Below are 14,990 nucleotides of genomic sequence, written 5' to 3'. Positions count from 1 at the left end.
TTTTCCGGGTCTCCCACAGGGGTACAGGGGCCCAAGGGATTGGGCTATCTTCTATTGCTTCCCCAGGCCATAGCAGAGAGCTGTATCGGAAGTGGAGCAGCTGGAACTTGAACCGGTGCCCATATGGGATGCCGGCGCTTGCAGGCAGCGACTTTACCCACTACGCCAAGCACCGACCTCAGGAATTAAATCTCTTTAAAGATAATTGTTTAGACAAAATTAATATCAGTTTATTCTCTGGTCTATATATGACAATATAATAATATAAAATGTAGAAAGGAGAAATAAAAGTATAAAATTAGTGTTTTTTGTTTTTGTTTTTTTTTTAGTTTATTTGAAAGGCAGAGTTGCAGTGAGAGGAGGAGAGAGGAGAGACACAGAGAAAGTTATCTTCTATCTGCTGGTTCATTCCCTTAATGGCCTCAACGGCTGGGGCTGGGAGAGGCCGAAGCCAGGAGCTTCCTCCAGGTCTCCCACATGGATACAGGGGAGCCCAAGCACTTTCGGACCATCATCTGCTGCTTTCCCAGGCACATTAGCAGGGAGCTAGATCAGAAGTGGAACAGCCAGGTCTCTAACCAATGCCCATATGGGATGTTGGCATTGCAGGTGCAGGCTTAACCTGCTACCCCCACAGTGCCAACAACAATATAACATTTCTTATACTTGCACAGTATATGAAGTAGTATATTATCACTTGAAGGTAGCCTATCATAAAATGTGTATTATAAACCCTAAAGCAGCCACTAAAATAACAAAGGAAAGAATGATAGCTACTATGTCAAAAAAGGAGATACAGTGAATTAACAAAAATTAACTCTAAGGGTAGATATTGGCTGTAGTGGTTAAGATGCCACTAAGGGTACCCATATCCCATATCAGGGTGCATTGTTTGAGTGCCAACTCCTCTGCTTCCGATCCAGCGTTGTGTTAATATGCAGCCTGGGAGACAGCAGATGATAGCTCAAGGACTTGGTCCCTGTCACCTGTGTGGGAGACCTGGATGGAGTTCTGGTGTTCTGGTTTTGGCCTGTCCCAGCCATAGTTGCTGCAAGCATTTGGGGAGTAACCAGTGGATGGAAAATCTTCCTCTTCCCCCATGGATGTATCTCTGCCTTTCGAGTAAAATGAAAAATTTAAATTATAACAATAAAGAAAACATAAAGAGAAAAGAAATAAAATATGAAAGAAGTAACAAAATGATAGAATTGGGAAAAGTCTGAAATTTTCAAATTGGACCAAAAAAAGCAAAGCTCAACTCTATGCTGCCTATAAGAATGCACTTTAAATATTAAAACAGAAATGGGTTAAAAGGGAAAAGATAACAACATGATAACATGAAAGTGATGCTGGCATGGCTGTATTAATGTCAGACAAAGTAGAATTCAGAGGAAACAGTATCGCCAAGGATAGAGAACTTTGGTGATGATTTCACATTAATAAATATGTAGGATTTACCAATTCTGAATATTCCTACACCCAAAACAGAACCGCAAAATACATAAATCAGGAGCTGGTAGAAATAGGAGAAATAAGCAAACCCACAGTTACTGCTAATTTCAACACCTCTCTTTAAATATTTCACATAACAAGTGCATAGAAAACCAGTGAATATTATATAATAGATTTGAGCAGTACTATCAACCAGCCTGTGTTGACTGACCTTTATGAATCACTCCACCCATACATGTTCTTTTTTATTTTTATTTTTATTTTATTTTATTTTATTTTTGACAGGCAGAGTGGACAGTGAGAGAGAGAGACAGAGAGAAATGTCTTCCTTTTTGCCGTTGGTTCACCCTCCAATGGCTGCCACGGCCGGTGCGCTGTGGCCGGCGCATCGCGCTGATCTGAAGCCAGGAGCCAGGTGCTTCCTCCTGGTCTCCCATGCAGGTGCAGGGCCCAAGCACGTGGGCCATCCTCCACTGCCTTCCAGGGCCATAGCAGAGGGCTGGCCTGGAAGAGGGGCGACCGGGACTAGAACCCGGTGTGCCGGCGCTGCAAGGCGGAGGATTAGCCTATTGAGCCGCGGCGCCGGCCCCACACATGTTCTTTAAAGTGCTGTGGAACATTTACCAAGATAGATCATATTCTGTGTCATAATACAAAGATCAGGGGCTGTCATAGTGGGTAAAGCCACCTACTGTGACACCAGCATCCCATTTGGACGCCAGTTTGTGTCCCGGAAGATGGCTCAAGTTCTTGGGCCCCGCCACCAATGTGGCCCTTGGCTTCTAGCTTCAGCCTGGCCCAGCCCTGCCATTGCAGCCTTTTGGAGAGTGAACCAGCATATGACAGAATTCTCTCTCTTACTCTCTGTTTCCAACTCTTAATTTATTATTAATTTTTAAGTATTTTTACATTTACTTGAGAGGCAGAGTTACAGACAGATGGAGGGAGAGACAGAGAGAGAGATGTCTTCATCTGCTGGTCATTCCCCAAATGGCCACAACAGCCGGACCTCAGCCAGTGCAAAGCCAGGAGCCAAGAGCTTCTTCTGGGTCTCCCATGCAGGTACAGGGGGACAAGCACTTGGGCCATCTACTGCTGTTTTCCCAGGCCAAGCAGAGAGATGGATGAGATGTGGAGCAACTAGGACTCAAAGCGGCACCCATGTGGGATGCCCGTGCACAGATAGATGCTTAACTTACTACGCAACATAACCAGCCCCTTGTCTGCAGCTCTTGACTTTCAAATAAATAAAGAAATCTTTAAAAATAAATTTTAAAAGGATTCAGATCATACATAATATGTTCTCTGACTGCAGTGGAATTAAAGAATAATAACACAAGAGCCTTGGAAAATTCCCAAATATTTGGAAACTAAATAACACTTCTAAATAATTCAGGGTTAGAGAAGTAATCAAATGGGCAAATTAGAAAGCATTTTGAACCAAGTGAAAATGAAAACACAATATATCTGAATTTCTAGGATGCCACTATTTGCAATACTTGGGAAAATTTATTGCACTCCATACCTAAAGGAAAGATCTCAAATCAGTGACTTTAACTTCCACCATAGGAAACTAGAAGAAAGGGAACACATTTGGCTCAAGCATCAGAAGGAAGAAAATAATAATTAAAAAAAAAAAAAAAAAACAGAATTCTGCAAGGAAGCAGAAAAACAGCTAAGAAAATCTAGGGTACTAAAAGCTCATCTTTTTTTTTTTTTTTTTTTTTTTTCAAAGATTTATTTATTTATTTGCAAGGTAGAGTTACACAGAGGCAGAGAGAGAGAGAGAGAGAGAGTGATTTTCCATCCGCTAATTGACTCTCCAAATGGCCACAATAGCTGGAGCTGGGCCGATCCAAAGCCAGGAGCCTGGAGCTTCTTCCAGGTTTCATGCAGGTGCAGGGGCCCAAGCTGGATGAGAAGTGGAGCAGGGGCCAGCACTGTGGCGTAGCAGGTAAAGGCGCTGCCAGCAGTGCTGGCATCAAATATGGGTGTTGGTTCAAGTCCCGGCTGCTCTATTTCTGATCCAACTTTCTGTTATGGCTTGGGAAAGTGGTAGAAGGTAACCTGAGTACTTGGGCCCCTGCACCTGTGTGGGAGACCTGGAAGAAGCTCCTGGCTTTGGATTAGCCCAGCTCTGGCTGTTGTAGCCATTTGGGGAGGGAACCAGTGGATGGAAGATCTCTCGATATCTCTCTCTCTCTCTCTCTCTCTCTCTTTCTCTCTCTCTCTGTCTCTCTTTCTCTCTCTCTCTCTCCCTCTGTCTTTCTGTTGTAACTCTGTCTTTCAAATAAAATAAATCTTAAAAAAAAAAAAAGGAGCGCAGCAGCCAGAACTCGAACCGGCGCCCATGTGTGTTGTTGGCACTGCAGGCAGGAGCTTTACCCGCGGCACCACAGCGCTGACCCCCAAAGCTCATTCTTTAAGAGCATCATTTAAATTGATAAATCTTAAGCCAGCTAGAACAGAAAAAAACAAAACCAACCAACCAACCACAGGCACCAAGAAAGTAAGATATGATTACCACGACAGATTCTGCAGATATTAAAAATAAGAGAATATTATGAATATCTATATGCAAGTAAATTTGACAAATGGGCAGATGAAATGAACAAATTTCTTGAAAAATATAAATTAAGTTCATGAAAAATTGCGGTTATCAACCTTCCAACAAAGAACACTCCAGGTCCAGATGGTATCACAGTAATGTTCAGATTAATGAGATGGGAAACGTGGGAAAGGATAACTTGTTCAGCAGAAGGTGCTAGAATGATTGAATTTCCACGTGCAGAAAGTAAACAAAAATAAGGGACTTTTATCCTTACTGTGTATTTTATTAGAAAAATTAATTCAAAATTGATGATAGGCATAAATGTGATACTTAAAACAATGAAACTTCTGGGGGGAAAAGATAAATGAGGAAATTTTGTGAACTTGTGTTAGGCAATGTTTCTTAACTGTGATGCCAAAAATAAGAGTATTAAAGAACATCTTGATAAACTGGATTCTCAATATTCAAGATTAAACAAAAGCCTGAGGAAGCACCTGTTGAATTACAAGGGAAGTAGTATGCAGCACAATTCAAAAGAGGTCATATGATTGGCAGATATGGAATTACATAACTACCTCCTAAGGTCACATGGAAGTACTAGTAGTTTATTGAATTGAAAACACTGTTGAACATTTTTAATCTGCTAGAACTGTTAAATAGTATAGAGATGTTTATGAAATTTGGTTTTAGGCCCAAGCGATTACAAAATGGCATTAAATTCATAAAGTGAGTGATAAAGGAATTCCTTACCCATTGTAGAAAATACTAATATGTAGGAAGTTTTCAGGACAGAAATAAGCAAACTATAATCTGGCCACAGATAATTTTTAGTAAAGCCATTTTTGACTTGTTGTCTCTTTTGATCTGTAAGTGTTTATTTCTAAATAATAGAACTAATATCCTCCTGTATACTTGGTTTTTGTATTCTGCTTTTCTTTGAGTAGCATAAGTACTGAGCATTTTCCCTGTCATTTAATATTTAAAATCATAATTTTTAGCACATATTTGCCTAACATTTTGTGAGCATTTCACCAAGAAGTAATGATTAGTCTTAATTTTTTTGTGGGACATAGAAGTAACCGTTATTGCTTTAGTTTGTATCTTGGGCAGTATACTGTTTCTTGTGCAGTCTAATAAAGCATACAATTGTCCCAGCAACTCTAATGGAGGCAAAATTGATGATCTTTGACTCTGCCTTCATCCTCAAATTTGTGAGAATTTGTGCTTAAGTAATTCTGTGGTGAGGTTTTGGATTATTTCAGATGACTGAGAGAGAAGAAAAATAAAACCACTTTATATCAAAAATTGGCTGTAGACCTTACTCATATAGAGTAACATTTGGATTTTATAGGAACTTCTTTTAGATTTTATTTTTTAAATTTATTTTTTGTATATATTGTTTATTTGCCACCAAAATTGATGAGCTGTTTTGCATCAAATTTGACAGAAATGCAAATATTAAAAAATATTTTTAAATAGGAATTAAAATTACAGTATGTTTATGTATAATAATGGGAACTCCATAGTTTGCTGTGACATGCTTTATTTGTACATAACAATTTGTGTTGTGTCCACAGGAAACTAATTTCTTTTTCAGTATGATCTAAAACCTCTCCAAACCTAGCACCAAAATGGTACCTCAGCAAACATTAGGAAGTTTGTATTGATGTCTTCTCTTTTTCAATCTGATTAGTTTCTTAAATATTTATGGTACAAACCTTACTTATAAGCTTTTCTGTCTACAGAAATCGTGAGATCCTGGAAAATGTGTTAGCTGTTATTCTGGCTATTCTTGTGGCTTTTCTGGGATCTGTTCTTCTCATACAAGGCTTCTTCCGAGATATCTGGGTCTTCCAGTTCTGCCTGGTAATAGCCAGCTGTCAATACTCACTCCTGAAGGTATCAACGTCTCTTCTTTTCCTGCAGTGGAATAATGTTTGTGTTAAAGGCAGAAGGTTTTATACTATTGACTGAATTGTAGTAAGATAATCTTTACATTTATTTTTCCTGAGATTATATGGATGTTTACTTGAGATTCTGTAGAGAGCAAAAGGAGGATAAAACTTATAACATAATTGTATGGAGGTAGAGCTTCCTAGAAACTTCTTTGTATTAAAAGAAAATGTTGGTGTATTTGTTTTTTTCTTTAAAGATTTATTTGTTTGTTTGAAAGGTGGCGGTTACAGAGGTAGAGGAGAGAGAGAGAGAGAGAGAGCGCAAGCGAGAGAAAGAGAGAGAGGTCTTACATCTGCTGGTTCACTCCCCAAATGGCCACAACGGCCGGAGCTGAGCCTGTCCGAAGCTAAGAGCCAGGAGCTTTTTCCGGGTCTCCCACGCAGGTGCAGGAGCCCAAGGACTTGGGCCATCTTCTGCTTTCCCAGGCCATAGCAGAGAGCTGGATAGGAAGTGGAGCAGCCATATGGGATGCCGCACTGCAAGCAGTGGCTTTACCTGCTACAGCACTAGCCACATTTGTGTATTTGCTAAAATAAGATCCTCTGTTCTTGAAGTTTTTTTCTTATTTTTTAAATTTTTATTTACTTATTCAAAATACAGAGAGAGGGAAGCAAAGATCTTCCACCTTCTTGTTCACTCCTCAAATGCCCACTGAAATACTAGAACCTGAAATACTGAAATACTAGAACGATCACTGCTGCCTCCCAAGGTGCGTAGCAGCAGGAAGCTGGAATCAGGGAAGCGAAACTGTAACCCAGGCACTTCAGTGTGGGATGCAGGCGTCCCCAGCAGTGTCTTAACTGCCATACCAAATACCTGCCCTTTTTAATTTATTGGCATTAACTTTCCCAGTCTCATTTTTTGTGTCCTTGTTAGCTACAGTAATGTCAAAACTAGTATATATGTTCTTTGGGACATTGAATAAGGCAGTTGTTGTCTCCTTGTTATTCATTACTGAAAGATAACAAACATTTAAGTGGGTGTTTAACCTGACAGTTAAGTGTCTGTGTCCCACAGTGTAGTACCAGGACATGATACCTGGCTCAGGCTTCTGAATGCAGCTTCCTATTACTGCAGACAGTGACAGTTCAAGTGACTGAGTCCCTGCCAATCTACATGGAAGACCAATCTGCATGGCTCCCAGCTTCAGCCTGGCCCAGTTCCTGCAGGCTGTGGACCATTGGAGAGTGAACCAGTGGATGGGAGCATGCTGTCTCTCTGTCTCTTAAATACATTTTAAAATCCTAAATATTATCAATTTCAAGCCTTAAAAATGAGAGAATCAAATTGTCAACTCACATAAAACTGAAGTTTTCACTTTTTGCTCTAAATCAGTGTGTACTGTTACTAATAATGCACTGTTTCTACTTTTCCATTTGTTTTCCTATGCTTTGTATTGGTTATTTGCCTCATATATACTAACATGCAGAGCCCTCTTCCAACATGAAAACTATTTTAATTCTGTTTCTATTGTCAGCTGTCTTGTCTTTTTCTCTCACTGTTTACTACGTACAGCTAGACCTCTGGAGTAAGCCACCTAAGTGGTCTGCTCCATTTGTTCGAAGGCTCCTCTGTACTTTCCTCATTGCTGTGCTGAAATTATGGTCTTTGTGGTTACTGTTAGTCAGTCTAAATGCTGCATCTGTGTTCTTTCTCTAAGTCCCCATTCACTGTGTTTCATCATTTAGTACCTGTTAAACTCTGCCATTTGTCTGCTCTCCTTGTGGTCATCTGTGACTTCCATTTGTCTGACAGTTCTCCTTTGTGGTTGCCTTTTTGTTCTTTCAGTGGCTTCTTAATTTATGAGAATCCTCCCCCCCCTTTTTTTTAACTCTCAGCCTCAGTTTGTTGCCACTGAAGTCATCCTCTCTTAATACATGATTTGTTGTCCCTACATATGAATTGTATACAATTTTTTTTTTTTTTTACCTCTTTCGCATGCTTCAATCCTGTGTATCTAACAGTTTTTAAAATAGTGCAGCAATGGGACCGGTGTTGTGGTGCACTGCGTACAGCTGCAGCCTCAGACTCTGGCATCCCATGTGGGCACCGGTTCGTGTCCTCGCTCCTCCACTTCTGATTCAGCTCTCTGCTAATGACCTAGAAAAGGCAGTGGAGGATGGCCCAAATGCCTGGGCCCCTGCTAGCCATGTAGGAGACCTCAATGAAGCCCCTGGCTTTGGCCTGACTCAGCCCTGGCCATTGTGACCGTCTGGGGAATGAACCCTGGAAGGAAGATTTCTCTGTCTCTCTTTATGTAACTCTGATTTTCAAAATAAATAAATAAATCTTTGAAAAAGATAATAAGGGCCGTCGCCACAGCTCACTAAGCTAATCCTCCACCTGTGGCGCCGGCACACCGGGTTCTAGTCCCGGTTGGGGCACCGGATTCTGTCCTGGTTGCTCCTCTTCCAGTCTAGCTCTCTGCTGTGGCCCGGGAGGGCAGTGGAGGATGGCCCAAGTGTTTGGGCCCTGCACCTGCATGGGAGACCAGGAGAAGGCACTTGGCTCCTGGCTTCGGATCGACGCAGTGGCCGTAGCAGCCTTTTGGGGGGTGAGCCAATGGAAGGAAGACCTTTCTCTCTGTCTCTCTCTCACTGTCTAACTCTGCCTGTCAAAAACAACAACAACAACAACAACAAAAAACCAAAAAAACCACACACACAGAACAAAATCCCTTTGATTAAATTGGGTGATTCTATTGTTAAGGTTATTGGTGTTTCTTCTTGCCTTTCAGTTCTGCCACCTTTATATATCCTTTTATTGCCTTACACCAATTTAATGCACTCCCTGGCCTTAATGTCCCTTGTCCATTAATTTTGTCCACTGCCTCCATTTTAATATGGTTAAATATGGAAAAAACCTAAAAGTGACTGAGAGTTTTGAGACTAGTTGACTAGGAGAATAGTAATTTCAAAAACAGAAATACAAAAGTCAGGAATAAGAACTTTTAGAGGATAGATGTTGAAGTTGAAAGAGTTTAAGGATGACCTGGTTTCAAATCCAGCCAAGGGCCAAATGCCACTCTTATTGAGCTTGGCCCACTGTAGAATTACAGGGTGGTGATAGACCATCCTAGTAAAATTGTTTGCCATACCATTGGATGTGAACTGGGAATTGGGAGAAAGATCATGATTTGGGAAGTAATTGTGTGCTGGCTTTTGAATGTTTGGGAAGTTCACAACTGAACGTTCTGTATTAATTTGATGTGAAAATGCAAATACCCTCGACTTTTTTAGTAATCTTGGAATTTATGGGGAGAACTAGAATTCTGGAAAAAAAAAAAAAGTCACATAGCATATAAAAATAAGCTAACCTGTGTCACTGTGCCTGTGCTGAGTGAATGTAATGTAACATCCTATGAGGAAGAACTCTACCTTAATTATACATGTATGGGATACCAGGCCATGCAGTGAGCTGGATCTGTCTACCACATGTCATTTCAGTGACATTAAGCCAAATGTAAATTGTAGATTTATAGATTACAAAAAAAAAAAAGAGAGAGATTTGAGATGTTTTTAAGTTCACAGTGATAGCAGTCTCCAGAGCTGTTGTTTCATCTTTGAGACAGAATTAATGTAGATCACTTCTTGATTGTGGGATAGTTAGTTGGAGTCATTTCAGGAATTTTGAAAGTAGCAAAATTGCCAGTTCCTCAGGAGTATAATCTGTCCCTTTTGTCTCATTATTAGAGCGTTCAGCCGGATTCTTCTTCTCCCAGACATGTAAGTCATTCTTCATATGGCTGTAACTTGTAGTTCCTTAATGTTCATCAAAGGACCTTGGTACATTTTTTTGAGCATGTGTCAAACTGAATTAAGATTTATGTTATTTTCTCATCTAAGTTTTGATGTGCTATATAGATGATTTATTAGCCTGAAAGAAATTATGCTGATTGTTGTCTCTTAAGTCTTAATTGAAAATGAACATAGTAGTTCATTCTTTGATAGTCTGTTTCAGGAAAATCTCAGTGAGGTAAACATGGTGCACATACACTGGTGTTACCTAATTATTTACATTTAATAGATTTTGAATATTGAAAAGTAAAATTTTAAAATGACAAAAACTTTTTATTATTTTGTTTTGGTAATCATTTGGAGCAAGAATAAAGAATAATGTATAAGTCTGGTGTTGAGACTTTGGACTAAGCAATGAGATGCAGACTTTGTTAATTACTTTATGATTTTAGACAAAAATATTACCTGCCTAGTGCTATTTATTGTGAAGTATGATCCAGTTTTAAGGCAATTTGAGTATTTATTTAATAGAAAGACCAATGGGTAGTCTCTTTAAAGTAGTACAAAAATAACCTCCAAGAAATATTTCATGGTGCTACTTTCTTTCTTGAATGTAATTATTATTTTCTTTTTTTTAACTTTTATTTAATAACTACAAATTTCCAAAGTACAGCTTTTGGATTACAGTGGCTTTTTCCACCCCATAACTTCCCTCCCATCCGCAACCCTCCCATCTCCCACTCCCTCTCCCACTGCATTCACATCAAGATTCATTTTCAATTATCTTTATATACAGAAGATCAATTTAGTATATATTAAGTAAAGATTTCAATGGTTTGCACCCACACAGAAACACAAAGTGTAAAGTACTGTTTGAGTACTAGTTATAGCATTAATTCACATTGTACAACACATTAAGGACAGTGATCCACATGGGGAGAAAGTGCACAGTGACTCCTGTTGTTGACTTAACAAATTGGCACTCTTGTTTATGGCATCAGTAATCACCCTAGGCTCTTGTCATGAGTTCCCAAGGCTATGGAAGCCTTTTGAGTTTGCCAACTCTGATCTTATTTAGACAAGGTCATAGTCAAAGTAGAAGTTCTCTCCTCCCTTCAGAGAAAGGTACCTCCTTCTTTGATGGCCCGTTCTTTCCACTGGGATCTCACTCTCAGAGATCTTTCATTTAGGTGTTTTTTTTTTTTTTTTTTTTTTTTTTTTTGCCAGAGTGTCTTGGCTTTCCATTCCTAAAATACTCTCATGGGCTTTTCAGCCATATCCGAATGCCTTAAGGGCTGATTCTGAGGCCAGAGTGCTGTTTAGGACATCTGCCATTCTATGAGTCTGCTGTATATCCCACTTCCCATGTTGGATCATTCTCTCCTTTTTAATTCTATCAGTTAGTATTAGCAGACACTAGTCTTGTGTATGTGATCCCTTTGATTCTTAATCCTATCATTATGATCATAATCCTATCATTATGATCAATTGTGAACTGAAACTGATCACTTTGACTAGTGAGATGGCATTGATACATGCAACCTTGAAGGGATTGAATTGGAATCCCCTGGCACATTTCTAGCTCTACCATTTGGGGCAAATCAGATTGGGCATGTCCCAAATTATTGTTTTCTTACTCATACACTTGAATAATTAATAGAATAGTTCAGCAAAACATAACAAGGAGGCATTTCGACTGTTTATTCTTCTGTAAGATGGTTTTGAAGTGTAATGATATGTGGAAGCTTTGCTTTTTAACTTTTATTTTGATGTAATATTAGAGATAAGTTATAAGGAAAGCACAAAAGAAATCCTGATAGTGTTCACGTGGATTCCCTATGTTAACATCTTGCTATATTTTGTAATCCATTTCTAGCATATGATCTTTTTCTTTTTCATTTTTTCCTATTTTCCCGCAGACAGGACCCTTTACTTCTCAATATCTTAGTATATGTTTCCTAGAAACAGAAGTGTTCCTTTACATTAGTTCAATGCAATTACCGAAAGTAAGACCACTGATGCATTGCCTATTTCTAATCTATGGATCTTATTTAGGTGTTTGCCCATTATCTCAGCTGGCAATACAAAGCTCCCCTGGTCATGCGATTGGTATCTTATGTCACCTTTAATCTGGAGCAATTCCTCACTATTTGTCTTCCAAGATACTGAAATGTTGATGGTACAGGCCCTGTATTTTGTAGACTGCCCCTGAATTTGAGTTTGCCCGATGTTTCTTTTTCATTACATGCATTTTTAGGTAGGAATAGTCTAAAAGGAGTAAGTTATTCACAGTGTATATTGTCAAGAATTACATGAAGTTAATTTATCCTGTTATTGGTGATGTTAAGTTTGATCTTTTGGACAGAGGTGGTGTCTGCAGGGTTTCTCAAACCTCTGCAGTATGAATTCTTTGCTGGGGGTGGAGGCCATGTCCTGTGCATTATAGGATGTTCAGCATCGTTCTTGACTGTACCCACTAGATGGCTATTGGCATGCCCACCCCAAGTGGGCACCAGAGTTGTGGTTAGACATTACGAAGTCTCCTCTAAGGAGTGAGACCCCCCGCCACTCTGTCAAGAACTATTACTCTACTATAATGTTTGTTATTTTTTTCTTTGGAATTAACAAATATCTTCTAGGCAAATACTCTAATGTGTCTTGTCCTATACCTATTCGTATACATACTAAAAAGAATGAGTTTATACCCATACCTTTGATTTCAATCCAGTATCACAGGGTTTATTCTCTTCTTCCTCCCCTTTGTGAGGGTACTTCCAAAAGTTCATGGAAAGTAGAATTAATGCATTAGTTCTTAATGCAAGTTTTTTGAAATCCATGCAGTTTTCTTAAATAATAGTAATTTTCCAACTATTACAAAAAAAATTCTCTGCGCCAAAATAAGCTCATACTTTAAATTCCATTTTTCTTTATACTTTTGGAGTCCTGTCATATATTATTCTCTCTGCAACCACATGAAGGCTGCTTTCATTGTGGGCATTTGATACAGCTGATTGGGCCACCAGTATTGCATAGCTGCATGCCTGGGTTCCCTCCTGACTGCTGCCTTTGCCATCCAGCTTCCTGCTCCTGGACTCCCTGGCAGCCAATGAATGACTCAGAGTTGAATTCCTGGCTCCTGATTTCAGCCTGGCCCAGCCCCAGCTAGTGTGGGAATTTAGAGAGCGACCCAGTGGATGGGAGCTCGCGCTCTCTTTCTGAATAAATAAATTAGTTTTAAAGAAACTGCTTCTATATGGAAAAATTTTCTGTGCTAAGAATATATGCCTTTGATGATCTCAGTAACTAGTTGTAACTCACAAAATTAACTAAACTGACTTTTTAAAAAATATATTTTTCAGGGTCATAATCGTATCATTGCCTACAGTCGACCAGTTTATTTCTGTTTGTGTTGTGGTCTTATTTGGCTGTTGGATTATGGCAGCAGAAATCTTACTACAACCAAGTTTAAATTATACGGAGTAACCTTCACCAATCCATTGGTATTTATATCAGCCAGGGATTTAGTTATAGGTGAGTCATCATTAAAGTATCTCTGATCTTAACATTTAATATTTTTGTATACAAACAGTTCATTGATAAGTAGATCAATTCTATAGCTGAAATAGTTTCAATTAGCCTATTTTGCAATTTAGCGTAATTCTTTCTGAAGAACAAAACCATAGGGCTACTGTGAAGACGGACGCCGATGATGAACAGCAGGAGTTCTGCTCCTGCAGCAGATACAGTGAAAAGTGTTCTTGTTGTTTCTCAGCTTAGGTTCCCAATAGAATGAATGTGTGAAATAATTTTAAAAAGTGTTTATAGTTGAAAAGATTATATTTAAGATCGAACTAGTTATGTAGAGATAAATTATATTAAATGCTTTTAAAAATTGCTTAGTAATTTGTGCTGATTTTCGGATTCCTTTTCATTGTTTATGATCTTTCAATGAACAAAAGATGGTTACAGTATATTTTTTAATATACTTTTCTTTCTTCTATAGTGTTTACTCTCTGTTTCCCAATAGTATTTTTCATTGGTCTCCTGCCTCAGGTCAATACATTTGTAATGTACCTTTGTGAACAACTGGATATTCATATCTTTGGTGGTAATGGTGAGTACTTCTTTATTGAAATTACAAATTACAGTATTGCTTTTATAGATCATAAAATAGTAAGCTGAATATTAAAATGCTTTTCCAATTTTTACTTTTTAGAATTGATATTAGAAAAAAAAATTTAACAGTTGAAGAGTAAGAAGCAATTCATTTGTAGATAGGAAGTAGTAGTCATGTCTGCCACATTAGTGAAAGGGCCAAGAATAATGGGGATATTATATAAGAAGTGGTAAAATAATGTCTGAAACTAAAAGTTACAGTGAGCTTACATGGAGCCTTCATCATCTGTCTCAAATAGAATCAAATGCAATGTAGGCATCAAATTTGGGTTTTGAACTCATTTGTGTGTTTGATTGGTCTGTGTACTTAGTTTGTTTTATCTTTAGAATGGAAACATCAGAACCAGAATCTAAAAACATTTTGCTAAATAAGCTTTTGAGAAATACCTCTGCTTTCAAAGTAGAATTTGTGGATATGAAATGATATACTTAGATAAATGTATTCCCTTACATATATATTTCATTTATTTGTTTGAAAGACAGAGAGCACCCATCCACTCACTCACTCCCCAAAAGCTCACAACAGGTAGTACTGGGCAGTGTTGATCTGGGAGCAGAGAACTCAGTCTAGGCCTCCCATGTGGGTGGCAGTAACCCAGCTATTCGCACATCACTGTTGCTTCCCAGGGTCAAGAGCTGGAGTTGTGTTTGAAACACAGGCACTCTAATGTGGGATGTGAGCATCCTAACCAGCATCTTAACCAATAGGCTAATGGCCTGCTCCCCTATGTATATGTTGTTTAAAAAATAAATTTGACCACATCATGTTACCCTAGAATGGACAGTGTTTTACAGAACTTGACAACAGTCTCTCAGCAGCCAGTACGGCTAAAATACACCATTATTTAGTGTAGTAGTTTAAGACCTTACTAAAAGATGAGCATGCTGCTCGAGGAAATATATGAAAAGGAAAGAAATTACTGTAACTTTATAGTCTTTTTTTATATTTCACAATTGCAGTCCTTATCTTTTCAAGCATGTACATTTGAAATCATGTCTGCTGATAGTGTTGATATTATGGCTTAAATATTAAATAGAAATGAAGCATTTTCATGTTGCTGTGTCTCATACTAGAATATTTTTAATGTTTTGAAAATTCTTTGAAGGTATGTAAATTA

General features: G+C 38.6%; 1 protein-coding gene across 6 annotated transcripts in view; it reads left to right on the top strand.

Annotated features, from left to right (window-relative positions):
* PCNX1 (pecanex 1) overlaps positions 1–14,990 on the top strand; it is a 193,755-nt gene that overhangs the window by 109,831 nt on the left and 68,934 nt on the right. For all 6 annotated transcript variants that reach the window (XM_062181387.1, XM_062181386.1, XM_062181383.1 and 3 more), the window contains 4 exons: positions 5,749–5,902; positions 9,652–9,684; positions 13,056–13,227; positions 13,700–13,810. In XM_062181387.1, coding sequence (XP_062037371.1) covers positions 5,749–5,902; positions 9,652–9,684; positions 13,056–13,227; positions 13,700–13,810 — 470 coding nt within the window. The remainder of the gene's footprint in view (positions 1–5,748; positions 5,903–9,651; positions 9,685–13,055; positions 13,228–13,699; positions 13,811–14,990) is intronic.

This window comes from Lepus europaeus, chromosome 22 (genome assembly GCF_033115175.1).
Source record: "Lepus europaeus isolate LE1 chromosome 22, mLepTim1.pri, whole genome shotgun sequence".
NCBI lineage: Eukaryota > Metazoa > Chordata > Mammalia > Lagomorpha > Leporidae > Lepus > Lepus europaeus.
The sequence above is the reverse complement of the archived record's forward strand: the minus strand, read 5'-3'. Positions and strand labels throughout refer to the sequence as shown.